Below are 13,987 nucleotides of genomic sequence, written 5' to 3' on the forward strand. Positions count from 1 at the left end.
CATCACATATCCCGTAGGGTGCCACAACGGTTCATAATAAAGGGCCAAATCGGCCCGACCCGCTATATGACCACTAGCTCGGTTTTCCTTGTATCGATCAAAGCATACGTCTTGGGCCTTCAGTGAGTCCAAAACCTCCCTCAAACGAATCAACTGCTGCTCCTTTGTCCTAGAATGGTTGTCATTGAAGACGCACTTTTTTCCTCTGGGGTCACCTTTCTCCCACGCCGGGTTTTCAATGGCCAATTCCAAGATAGAGAAGTGGTCATAGATCCATGTCTATATAGTCATTTTTGCAAATATTAGGAAATTGATTCTTCAATTAGAAAAAATAAAAACATAACTAAGTATGTAGAGTTGATAAAAATACTTGTAGTAGACTCACGTTCCCGACAATTTGGCTAGTTCCAAGCCTCAACGCCTTTCTCAACTCTTCCGTCAACCACGCATAGCATGTCATGCCCCAAGAGTACTCTTTCACTTTATTGAGAGGATGCAGAAGTTATAAAAGGTTGGCGTCGACCCGATTGCCACTGGTATTGGGAAAAATGACACATCCCAATACACATAGGAGATATGCGGTGGCCGCGTGATTCACTTGGTCATCAGTTAAAGTTCCTTCCTCTTCTTTTTTCTTGGTTCCCTTGAACATTTCTATCAGATGACTCATGTTGAAATATCTAGTTCTATAACTCATGCATCTATCAAACTCAATTTTTGATGTCGCTCCATCCCAACCAAAACACTTATTATTTATATCATAAAGTTTTTCCCAACTTAACTGCTTTGTATACTCAGCCCTGACAGCTTTACCATGGTCAGCGAGTCTAAGAATCTGCACAACATCATCTGGGATAATCGTCATCTCCCCAAACGGCATATGGAAGGTGACGGTCTCAGGATAAAGTCTCTCTACAAACGCCGATATATCCACCCGGTCATGTTCCAACATTGAGTTCTCGGCAGCAGTAGACAACCCCGAATCTGCAATAATCTTCTTGAACCTTTCACATTCACCGTCTGAAGGCCAATCCAACATTTTGGTTGGTGTGCTGGTGGGTTTGAGTATACCAACCGCATCAGAATGATACTATTAAACACACGACAAGTTAAAAAATATTTAGAATAACCTAAACCTATAAACCTTAATACTATTACGAAGAAAAAGACAATACATTAATAAAATGGATACGATTGTTACCTCGGTTTCATAGATTTCTTTGGCCCAGGAGCCTTTGTATCCAAATAAAAATTCTCCTCCATCCAGCGGCAGTCCAAGGATTTCACCTTCTGGAATATTCTTCACCTTCAGTTCTTTTGGGACAAGGTGTTGTGCTTTCTTTCGAGGTTTCTTCTTTTCAACTTTTCCTTCTTCTTGCGTACCGCTAGGCTGTCCTACTTATGGTACTCTAGCTTCTGGTGCTTCTGGTTGAACAATAAGTTGAATTTCAACTTGTGATTGTGGAGCACTTGGTTCTACATCTTCTTGAACTTGTGGAACACTTGGTTCTACAGTTTCTTGACTGCCTTGTTGAGTTCCATCATGAGCACTTGAATTTGCTTTAAAAGTTCTTGCTCTCCTTGCACTAGCTGTCAAGTTCTTATGCCTTTCTCTCCTTGGACTATCTGAGACAATTGCATCTTCAGCTTTCTTACCTCGCCTATCCCTAAACAACAAAATAAAGTACAATAGGTTCGTAAACATATGTTAACAAACTATACAATATATACAATCGGAAGTTAATCGAAATCCAAATTCCCGAATATACATAATCGGTAGATTGACTTAAACATTAGCATCCGGATATACATAAACAGAAGTTAATCCAAAATTTTGTTTCCGATTATTCATAATCGAAAGTTTGAGTTTAACATTAGCGGCCGAATATAAATAATCGAAAACAAAAGGAAAGTTTTTTCTACTGAATATGTTAATCCAAAAACAAACAACCTAAACTATCTATCATAATCGAAAGACATATTTCAACATTATCTTCCGAATGCACATAATCGAAAGCCAAAAGAGAGTATATCTTACCGAATACAAAACAATCGGAAGCCATACAAAATTAATTTCTATCGAATATGCATCATTTTGTGTCCAGAAAATAGTTAAGTTGTTGAGCATAAACAATCAGAAGCAAATTACCAAACATATCATCCTATTACTACGTCTTTATAACTTGTAGTTCCATAGTATATTCGGAAGGAAAAAACACATTTAACTTCCGATTATGGTCAATTTAGGGCTCAGTAAAAAACAACGTTCTACAATCGGTAGGAAACCTAAAACTTTATCACCCGAATATGACCAACGTTCTTGTGGAATGAAGAATTCGACCACAATCGGAAATTAAAAACAATAACTAAACTACCGATTCTGGATAATAACCGAAAACCCTAAAAAAATTAATCATGGATTCGTCGAATTGAAGCAATAGAAACCAAAAAAATGGTAGAATTTTACCTAATCGGGGCCATTTGAAGTTGCTTGAGAGTCTGGCTATCAGAATCACCTACATCAGGGACTTCATCTTCTTCGTGTTCTTCGCATTCTTCAGTTAAAGTATCTTTATTACAGGAATGCAGTCCAATTTGTGGATCCTCACCACGATAAACGTTTTTGGTTCGAGCTTTCTTGGGTTCCTTATTTTTCATCTTTATAGACTATAATCGACGATGATTCGATTCGACGATTAACGATAACGATATATTGAAACGGAGTTGAACGAGGGACAATTTTTTCCTCTCTGCAATCGGAGGAGAAGAGGAGTTGAAGTTGAAAAGAAAAGAAATGAAATGAAATTAGGTTAACATAGGTTTTATCGGTCAAAGGGTTTTAATCGGTAGTTAATTGCCATCTCATTACTACCGATTTTTACAGTAGCCCCAAATTTCAATTAAGAAAAATTCTAAAATTTTCGAATTTCTCGACTTTCTTAATCGGTAGTTTAGACATGTTCTTTTCCTTCCGATTTTATAGTAGGCCCAAATTTTATTATAGCAAAATTCTGAAGATTTTGAATTTCTATACTTTAACAATCGGTAGTCTCGTGAGTTCATGTTTCTATCGATTGTGATAGAAGCTAGATAGGCATTTGGCACAAATTCATATCAATCGGTAGTCTCTTTGCGTTTCTTAACTACCGATTTAATCTTAACAATCGGTTACAAAATAACTTCCGATTACGGAAGGACATTAACATATTGTACTAATCTTTAGGATATCCCTTAACCTTGTATATGGGTTGGGAATAAAAAAATCGCCCCTAATTCTTTTGGGATCGCCCCTAAAATGCAAGGCTTTTTTTTTATCATAAGTCACATCGGCGTGAGACTCAAAATTCACCCAGATTTGAGCGGTATGTGTAACTTTTACTGCCCACTCTTGAGCACTACCTCTTCATGCGGGGGACTCACTAATGTGTTTGAAGTTAATATACCAAATATCCCAATTTCAACATAAGACAACCCCTGGCCGGCTGGCCCTGGTGTTTCTAAGGAGTTAAGAAATGACAAAGCGAGTCTGTTTTTCTCAGTAACGGTAAAAGGTGAAAGAATTACACGTCCCTTTGTTCTACAGTAGTTTTGTGCACCCACGCTCGTCCTTTTGCACAAATATCTTGTACCAACCGGTTTTTGCCATTCTGAGGCTTTTTCCTGATGGGTCACATGGGCGTGGGACTCCACAGTTCTCCTAAATTTGAGCGGTGGGTGTAATTTTCACTATCGACTCTTAAGCAATGCCTTTTCACGTGGGATGGGACTCAGTGATGCGTTGTTTTAATATACATGGAATATTTTCCTAAAAGCAAGAAAAAGCCTGATAATTCCAATCGACTGTATACAACAAGAAGAAGAAAAGTTTTAAAAAAGTAAGATTTGAACAGAAAAAAAATATCTGGAAACTCGAAACCTCGTTTGAATCTGAGTGAAATAGTAGGGAGGAATGTGCACCCCAGTTAAAAGTCGAGAACTCGTGTGTAAGAATTCTTATAAAGAGTAGATTAATGTGAGCAGACATATGAGCGGAACTCTCCTTTGCACCCCTTCTTGAGGATTGAAAGTTATACGTCATGAATAGCTCCCATGGAAGTCATAGCAGTTCTTGTTCTTCTTCTTCTTCCCCTCGATCTTCGTCAGAAGAAAGAGGCAATAATTTATCGCAGCAATTGCAGACTTTGCAGTCTATGATTCCAAACATTCCAGGCACTGTACGTATATATGCTAAATTTCACTCATTCGTCACTTAATTGTTGAAACTCATTATATATATTTCATCAGAGCTAGTTTTCTTCTTCCATCGCTTTCTTTTCTATGTAGTCCCCGTACGTTGACGCTTACAATTGTATAATATGATCTGTTTGGTCCTGTTTTATGGAATTAATTATAGTTATCTGCTGTGTCTGTTTGAATTATAAAGGCGGACGAGAGGTCCATCCTTGAAGCAACCCATGAATATATACAACGTATTCATGAAGAGACAGAGAGCATCGAGAGGGAATTATTGCAACGGCGACGCTCTACTACTACTCCAGGCAGCTCATCTTCATCATTAGTAGGAGTGCGTCCGAAAATATCAAGTGTAAGGAGAATTCCATCACTAATTTCTCTCTTCTGGTATTCCTTTTTCCTTATTTTTTCCTTATTTTTTTTTAGGCTTGGATCTGCAAACAAGACATTTAGCTTGATTTAACAGTGTATGTGTCTTGCATGGGTCATTAAAAATTGTTCATAGGAGTTCTGAAAAATCCTCTAAATTAATCCGTTCATCAATCTCTACTCCACTGTCTTCAAAATAAATAACATGTCTATCTGGTTATCCATACGTCGGCCGGCATAATGAAAGTATGTATTCACGTACGGGTACATGCATGCAAAAATGCATCTAAACAGTTTTGATTCTGATAATGTTGCATAATTAGTTAATCCATGACATGATTTATTGATTGTATTATTTACGTACACATTAATAAGTATCATCTTTTTTTTTTTTGGTATAGATTAATTAATAAGTATTATCGGTGCATGCATTAGAGTTTTTATTTGTTCTTTTAATTTGATCATCACAATATTGTATATGTATAGATGGAAATAGATGATCTAATGATAGAAGGACGATTTGTGGTGAAGATAAGTTGGAGAAGAGGTTTCAGCGAGAATGGCCACGTGCAGCGCGTGCTTGAAGACTGTCTCAGCATTACAATGACTTCGATCTTAGATGACGACAACGATCCTGATTGTATGCTAACAACAGCCTTTGTTAAGGTACATTCATTAAATTTTTTCTCTCTCTAAAGCTTATTAATCATTCGATTACAAGTGTTAGCTGGGTACCAATCCAAAAATCTAGTGGTTAGGATTGTTTTATTTTATATGAATCGGTATCCTGTTAGCACATATATCTTTTTCAACAATCGGTATTTCCTAATGATCGTTTTTTTTTTTTTCTTTTCTTAAGCATAATGAGGTCATATATTAGCTGATACTACTATTTTAATGGGTCATTCATTCGAAAATCTTTAGCAGGTACAATCATGGCCAGTTTTTAAACCGTCTAAATGGTGAAGGCTATTTTGCCGATGCTATAGGGTTATAAGCTTTACAAGAAATTGAAATCAAGTATGGAACATGTTTGTCATAGGATAAACCGATCAATATCGTCCTCGAAAACTAGTTATCCAGTCTTGAATGATCGTTGTTCTCAAACACTAGTTATCAGTTGACTTAACATATCACTGTTTTTTCAGTTGTTTCTGGAGCTTATTCGCCATACTGAAGCAAAATGGTTAAGGGAGTGGATATCCATCCCTCTCATATGTATATAATATGTACATAATCGCCTTTCTATGTATTCAAGCATTCAATTTTGAGGAGGAGGAAACCGGATTCTAAAATAAGATGACCCAATTATTTGTTGTCTTTTTGAAGGTAAAAGAAGGGACGAGAATGACGGAAGAGCAACTTCGTGATCAGTTGATGAATATAGCAGCTAGATATGGGTTGATGCCTTAAGAATGAACATTTAGATATAACTGTGTGTTACTACTTTCGAATCCGTAATTTAATTTATTTTTATTTTTATTTTTATGACAAGATGCCATAACCTTATTTGGGGATGAATTTAATTTATTTTTATTTTTATGACAAGATGCATAACCTTATTTGGGGATGAACCGGGTGTGATTTACATGGTCTTTGATGTTGTTACCGGTCTACAGAATGTTTCTCCAGTTTATATTCGTATATTCAAAATTGAAAATCAAATTGATAATCTTTCCATCATAGTACGCCGATTTAGAATAAACGTGAATTTAAAAAATAAATTAACTATTATATTTATTATTTTGGACCTTTTTTCTCGTGGTGTATTTTCGTTATTTAGTCAAGGAAGCATAAACCCTATTAGGAAAAACAAAATCTTTTAGACAATATAATCCCTTTAGAGAACCGAGAGTAGAATCCAATTTTCTGTACACTTATTTAAAGAGTTGACATTTTCATTTTATAGGTTAATTACTTGACAAATGACCCCTTAAAGAGCAAGTCTCATGGTAGAAGAATTCCATCTTCTAAATTCCATGACCGGACTTTTCCTTCCGTAAGAAAGATGGAGCCCCAGCGGCAAAGAGCCAATTCTTTATCATAAAGTCGGAGCCGCTAGTCTGTGATCTCAGGGACCAAGTACGATTTCTCTGCACTTGGAATTGTTCATGGAAGTTCAAGTTTAATGGCGGAAGATAAAGCGATTCAGAATTGCATTATACGTGATTCAGAATCGCGCTAAATTGGCCCAGAAAATCGACGGTTAGAAGAGACCATCCGATTTTAGAAATAAAAAGATTGAGTGTGATTCAGATTGCCAATTTTTGGATTCCAAGGTATCTTCCATGAAACCTTGAAACATGCTTTGGAAAAAGTGTGGATGACCGTAATTTAGAAACCATTAAACTTGACATTCCACACATTTTCAAAATTAGCTTGGATTTCGCCATAAGACTTGCCATAACCGCAAGAAAAACATGTAGCTACACCAATATTAACTACAATCTAGTGTTGAGATGAAAGTGAGCAAATATGACAAAAATAACGAAAAAAAGCTACCTAAGTGAAGACATAGGCGATTTATGTGATTCGGTGTTAAACCTATGTCCACAGAAGTGATTTCACTATGTACTGTTGATGGTTACAAGGAAAATAAAATCAAACTCTCAAAACACAGTGGTTTCTTAAGCTCTCTCCCTTACAATTTTAAAACCCGTCTTATAATATTTAATTTCATATGGTATGATCTTTGGACTACACGACAATCACATATATATGCATAGTTGTGTTAGGAAAAACACCTGCCAATTTCATTGATATTGGATCCAAGTAATCCTTTAATATTTGCTCACTTTTAAGTTATTTTTGTTCTTTTTTCTTCTTATAAATAAATTCCTCTAACAATATTTGCAAATTGAAATCTTTTTCAACGACTAACTATCACTCTGCTTTCTTAAAAGAATAAAGATTATCATACTATATTATTAATAAGCATGCTTCTGAATTAGTTATACTTCCATCACATTGATATACGGTTGTATTTAAAGGACTTAAAGGAACTGTAATTATATCCTGGCTAGTTTGGGACCTATAAGAATTATATGATGTCTACCATCTTTTTCGCCCAACCTAGGCTAAGGGGATAGGGGTGTCTAAAATAGATAAAAGTATTAAGTTAACTTCACTATTAAAATAAAATCATAAGCCTTATCTTTTTAGATTTGAAACCTATTCAAGTCCTTTCAGAATTGAAACTTATTCAAATCGTTTTCCTCACAAACTAAAATCAAAACCTAAGTACATCAATCGATTCTAACTATATCGATCGATTTAAAGGAAATTTCATCATCCCTTTTTTGATTCTTTCCAAACTAAACATTGTGGATTGCAACCCATTACTCGTAATTGCACTTGTAATTGGTTTATCCACTCAAAATTGAGAACTACAAACAGTTTTGGGTTTATGTGTTTAACCGTAATCGGTCGGCATCCATGTCCATATTGACCGATTCTTATCATAATCGGTCGACATTCATGACCACGTTCACAGATTTATTCTGTAAGTGTACTTGAAGAACATTTAACCAGAACCGGTTGATGTTCATGCCCAAGGATACTGATACGGAAGCAATACTCAGTTTTCTGTATGTTTTTCTGCTAGAATCGGATTATGTGAATGTTCACATAAAGCGACTATATAACCTTTGATTTCTTAACTGCTAAGCCTATAATCTGTTTTTATGAGCACTTGGATGGACCGATTCATTTAGTGCAGTGTTAAGAATCGGTCTATGTGTGTGTATTGTGCTTACGATTCTTATAATCGGTCTATGTAGTGAGAAATATGCACCGATTCTAGGTAATCTTCGTGAATAAAAACATCAACCTAGAATCAGTCTACGAGTGCATAGACATCTACCAATTCTGGGTTGATGTTTCTTCAAAAAAAATCAAAATTTTACATGTTTTAATGATGAACTAAGATTAGTTGATTTCTAGATTAACAAGATTAAACATCTTTTAACCAACCAAATCATCACTAATTAATCAGCGGTAAATTAGCCATTAAGAAAAATAGTTGGCTAATAGGTTTTGTATTTTGCTTCAAAATGTCCACTACAAAAAAACTGACCAAAGGCTACTAAAATTTTTCAACAGCAGCAAAATATAGTTGCCTTAACATTTTAAGCCACTAGAAAAGGCAACGGGGGTGTGTATTGGTTTAAGCCACTAAATGGTAAGCAACTATAGTTTCTAAAATCCATTAGCAATAAATGTGCGCCAACCAAACAAACGCATTAGTAGCTTGAGACATTCAACCACATGGAGAAAACCAACAACAAGATACTAGTTGCCTAATTCTTTATTCAGCCACTAAAGTAACGCAACTACAGGTAAACCTAGTTGATTAAACCTTTGGGAACTAACCATGGAAACTACAGTAGGCATATACATTAATCTACTTTTGAGAACCAACTTGAGCATCTTAGTAGCTTAACTTGAGAAGAGTAAATAATTTAATGAGAGAAGCCTTGTAAGTGAGCCCTCATACTCAATAGTCTGGACATGTTATTGTGTATCAACTAACATGAGCTTGTTGTAGAGTAATTTAGTAATTAAGATGTGTTAAAATGTGTATCGACTACATATAGAAACACTCCGCGTCAATGCAAAATCAGATTCTAAACATTACCATGCCAATTGCAAGAAAACTCTGTTTGTTTTAATAAAAATGAAGGCTAAGGCCAGAACTTCCATCACCTGAAGTTAACAAAAGTAACTATAGTGGTAAAAATTTGATTGAAAAGAAAAGAAAAGTTCCTTCCTCACAGAATCTGGGCATCACTTTCAGTTTCCATGTATAGTTCAAAAGTTCCATACAACCAAAACAAGAAGTTTCCATACATAGTTCAAAAGTTCCATACAACCAAAAGAAGAAGTTTCCATACATAGTTCAAAGGGTTGAATTCCTCGTAAACAAAAATAAAAACTTGACCACTATACACTTGAACAACGTGCATAAACTGCACCTTCGCCAAATGCGGGCTATTAGAATCCCATATCGCCAAGTTTAAAGTCATCGTCTTCTTCGTCAGTGGTGTAAGTGAGTCCTACCCCAAACCCTTACTTCTTCATGGCCGATGGATTTGGACTGAACGTCAGTCCTACCCCAAACCAAAGTATACTGGAGGCACCAAAATAAAGTATACTTTAAGCACGAAACACAATTGTAGCCTTACTTTTTGGTTCCTTGGTCATAGTAACAACAAACCTTATCCGCAAAAGAAAAATAAATGAGTCAGAAACCATTGGAATACGGATGTTGTAATTAGAACAAATTGAAACATAAGCATACAAGATTTCAGCAACAACAACAAAACAAAACAAAAATTAGAATGTGAACAAACCTGAAGTGCAAGCTGTGGTACTTTCTTATTTTTTTTTAATGTTCTCCAAGAAAACCTTCTACTTCGTCTTCTGGCTCCAAGAAATTGCCTTATTTTCAATATTTCCACCATTGCACTTCCATCTGAATCACATTGAAGATAGAAACAACAATAAAGTCCTTGTCCATTTCCTATAAAATAAGTGCAACCAAAAGAACGAACCGAACTTTGTTGATCACAATCACAAACCAAATTTGAACTTACGAAGAATTTGAACTTACAAAGAATTGTATGTAAATTTGAACAAACCAAATTTGTTGTATGCAGATTAGAACGAGTAGCAGTAACTAGATAGGTAGTCAACTCCTCGTTTAAATGAGACCCATCCTAATTAGGTGCCTGAAAAAATACCATATATAAGAAAATATATAAGTTCTAATAAGCTAGAAACAAGGGATAGCAGCTCTGCGGCAAGTTAAATCCTTGAGACAAATTGCTTGCAACTACAAAAAGTTAATTTTGGGCGGTTTCAGGGGTCACAAGAGTTCATGGACCTTGGAAGTTTGATCAAATTGACATGAATCAAGTATTACTTTCTGGGTATAGCTGAGAACGTTCACAGCTAGGTGTTGATCCCTTAATAAGAGAGTAACTCACAAAATTAAGCAATTAACTGTCAGACCAGAGATTTTTTTTAATAAGCAAATATACAAAGGATCAATTAACCAACCTTAGTTTCACCAACTTAAAGCATGAGTTCAGTTGTATGAATTTGATGATAGAATTTCAGTCCGCTGCATATTTAAAAGCCATCAGTGAAAAATTCAAGAGGAGAATCAACCAAACCCCAGTGATGACAAATAACAATCCAAGTAAGACTCATTCATACCGTCTCTTACTTTACTAAAACAGATTTATATTAAACAAAATATAACAAACAAAAGGATTGGAATTCACTCACAACGAGGAATAACTTCGAATCATGTCAAACATTGAGGAGTCTTTAGCTTGACAATTGAACAGATTGCCACGAAAGATATCCACATCGGAAATGCCAAGTATGCACTTACATTTGTAAGTTCCGTTCACTTGCAATACACAAAAGCACTCTGAGAATAACAAGAAATTACCAATTATATGAAATGATATTGTATGAGAATCAAAATAAACAACATTAGCTGGCAGTTTCGAGAACGTTCAATCACCTACTTTAAAGTTGTCTTCGGTCAGCCATGCCGTGCCAAAACTAGGCCTACAATCAAGAGGTAAGGCCTCCTTTGGTGCTTCTACTAAGGCACTACGGATTTCACCTGAATGTTCCATGTATTCATACATTTGCATGAGTTCTGAATCTCTTTAAAAATAGGAGGAGTTAAGCCACAGACAAAAAAGAACATTAAACAAAATAAATAAAGTGGGTTAGGTCACCTTGTAGCCCAACAATAACCGTAACGACATCGAAACCTTAGTTTGTCAAGAGGGTCAAACACATACTTGGTTTTATAATTCAACATTCCTAGTTAGGAAACTTTGGACGACCTAAGATCCACAACTACAGACAAAAATTATAGCGTGCAATATGTTACAGCACCAACCTTCAAAATCCTTTTAAACACCCTACAAATCTAAACCATGAGGATCAAGCAACATGCCAGATACCAAGTCGTCCCTCCATACACAATAAGATTCACTCAGCTTTGGCAGTACAATTAACAACATCAACTATCAAAATCCAGAGCTAAAACATTCATAGTAAACAATGTCAGCAAATTTAGTCCAAAATTAATTAAGCTTCAGATTCTCCATGCTCGTGTTGGTTCTAGCAAGTTGCTAGTACTCCAAAGTGGATACCAACATTGATAGGCCGTGGGATCCATTCCACTTTGAAGTGCTAGCATCAGGCAAGCATCAAGGCCTAATTTTGTACCAACACAACCCAGATTCCCCAACAACCAAAACATATAATCTTCCTACTACCAACACAAACAAACGCCGCAAAAGACAGTCAAATCTCCACATTGATTAGATAAATCATGACTTAAGAAAGCGATTATTACCTCATAATATTCTCCAGTTCATCTTCGATTCTTCGTACCCTCTTTCAGACAACCTCATCAAGAATCCAAATTCCATCTAAAGCACAAACACAAGTCGAGTTCATCAACATCGAATTAACCAAATCTGAGAGATAACAGTCAGAGTAATTTTGTCAAACAGGTTATAAGCGTTTGTAAATACAGATTTGGAGTGTCAATAAACTAACCATGAAGTGTACTGTCAGTAGAGAAAAGCATAGAGTCAAAACCCCTAATTTCCAGTATACAGTATAAATTAACAATCTCTCTAAGACTACGAAGTCCAGCATCACAACCTGGATTTTGGAGATTTTAATGGTATTTGATCAAATCGATCGAAAAAGGTTAGGAATCAACTAATAACTGCGCAGTCCAGCAGATATTTTAATAGCGTGTGAGTTAGTAATTGGGAGATAGCGGTATGAGAAAGATTGGTGGAAAAACGATCAAGTTGCAGGGTTTCGAGTTTTGATAACTAAAGCAAGTGAGAACTTGGATTTCCAAAATACTTTGCGAGGAAAAAAAGAACTAATGCGCCAAAATTCCCGCCAACAAAAGTTTACCCAGAATATTTTGCGCGTCATTTTTACCTCCACTAGACAAGCTGGAAATGGGGTTATTAAAATCTTTGGCTTTCCATTCCTGCCTAAATTGGTGTCTATGCCATTAATTTAGGCCTACGACTACATGACAAAACAGGCCATTAAAAATTAAAAAAAAACAGCCCTCATCTAATTATTTAAAGTGGTTAATTTACATCATGAAATTAGTTAGCATAATCGGGTGATTAATTGATGTTTAATCAAATTAAACTAAAAATTAACTAATCTTGATTCTTCATCAAAACTTTTTAAAAAAAATCAAACCAGAGTCGGTATATGTTCGTACTCTCATAAATCGATTCTGGGTTAATTTTTCAAATTCACAATAAAAAAACAGAACCGTTTTTTACAAATGTACACAAAAACCGATTATGGGAAAGAAAACGAGTATGATTTCATATTCGATATCAGTTTGCGTATAAATTCATATACTCATTTCGAGATCGAGTATGAAATTTTGAAATTCAAACATAATTTAAATCATAGTCGATCTGAAAATGAGTATGATTCCATACTCGATTTCAGTTCGAGTATAAATTCATGTACTCATTTCGTGATCGAGTAAGAAATTTAGAAATTCTGTAAAATCATACTAATACTCATTTTTAATTCATGTAATTGATTAATGTCAGCGGACATCCGGTTAAATTAATAATCAATGGAGAAACCGATGGAATTAGAGAAAAATTGAGTAAGGTCGACCGATATACCGTGAGACTACGGATTACTAATGAAACTAACTAAAGTTGATGAAAGTTTGGCTTCAAATTGATAGATAACCATATAAACCCTTGGGATCCATGAGAATTTGAGTGAGCTGAAGCGATGGGTACTCGGTTGAAAAGATAGATAACTCGAGAAATCGATCGAATATGGATAAATCGAGTAAGGCCGTCTAACGTTGGTAAGACTGACGGATGACAAGTGAAATCAAGTAAATGTGATGTAATTCAATTTAATAGATAACTATATAAACCTATCGAATCGATGAGAAATTGAGCGAGGTCGAGCGATGTTGGATTTAATTAATGAATACACACTAAAATTTAGTGAGGTGGATGGACATTCAGTGAAGTTGATTGAGAACATATCCATGAAATTTGGAGAAATTGATTAATATTAATTGGTCCTTCTAATAAAGAGGTTTGATGAGAGCACATAAAGATTAGGTTTTTAGTAATGTTCTAGAAGAAAATTTATTGAGTAATACTGCCACTTATTTCGTCGATTATTCACTAAGTATCCACAAATGAGGTCCAAGTGTTCTCAGTTTCACTCAATTTCAATTAAAATCACTAAATTTCATCCGATATCATTAAATATGCATACAAAATGTACGTATAGTCGATTTCAAGAAGTTTCATCAGACTTTATGTTT

General features: G+C 35.3%; 1 protein-coding gene across 3 annotated transcripts; it reads left to right on the forward strand.

Annotated features, from left to right (window-relative positions):
* The first annotated feature begins 3,845 nt into the window (after positions 1 to 3,845).
* On the forward strand, positions 3,846 to 6,150 carry LOC113353953. 3 transcript variants are annotated; one of them, XM_026597421.1, is made up of 4 exons: positions 3,846 to 4,214; positions 4,424 to 4,585; positions 5,089 to 5,268; positions 5,751 to 6,150. In XM_026597421.1, the coding sequence occupies exons 1-4, from the start codon at positions 4,077 to 4,079 to the stop codon at positions 5,826 to 5,828; spliced, it is 558 nt and encodes a 185-aa protein (XP_026453206.1). In that variant the 5' UTR covers positions 3,846 to 4,076; the 3' UTR covers positions 5,829 to 6,150. The 3 variants fall into 3 exon arrangements, with proteins under 3 accessions (XP_026453206.1, XP_026453207.1, XP_026453205.1); XM_026597422.1 differs by lacking the exon at positions 5,751 to 6,150 and adding an exon at positions 5,530 to 5,734; XM_026597420.1 differs by having other exon boundaries at positions 3,848 to 4,214; positions 5,932 to 6,150.
* Positions 6,151 to 13,987: the final 7,837 nt, after the last annotated feature.

Source organism: Papaver somniferum, chromosome 2 (assembly GCF_003573695.1).
Source record: "Papaver somniferum cultivar HN1 chromosome 2, ASM357369v1, whole genome shotgun sequence".
In the NCBI taxonomy this organism is placed as follows: Eukaryota; Viridiplantae; Streptophyta; class Magnoliopsida; order Ranunculales; family Papaveraceae; genus Papaver; species Papaver somniferum.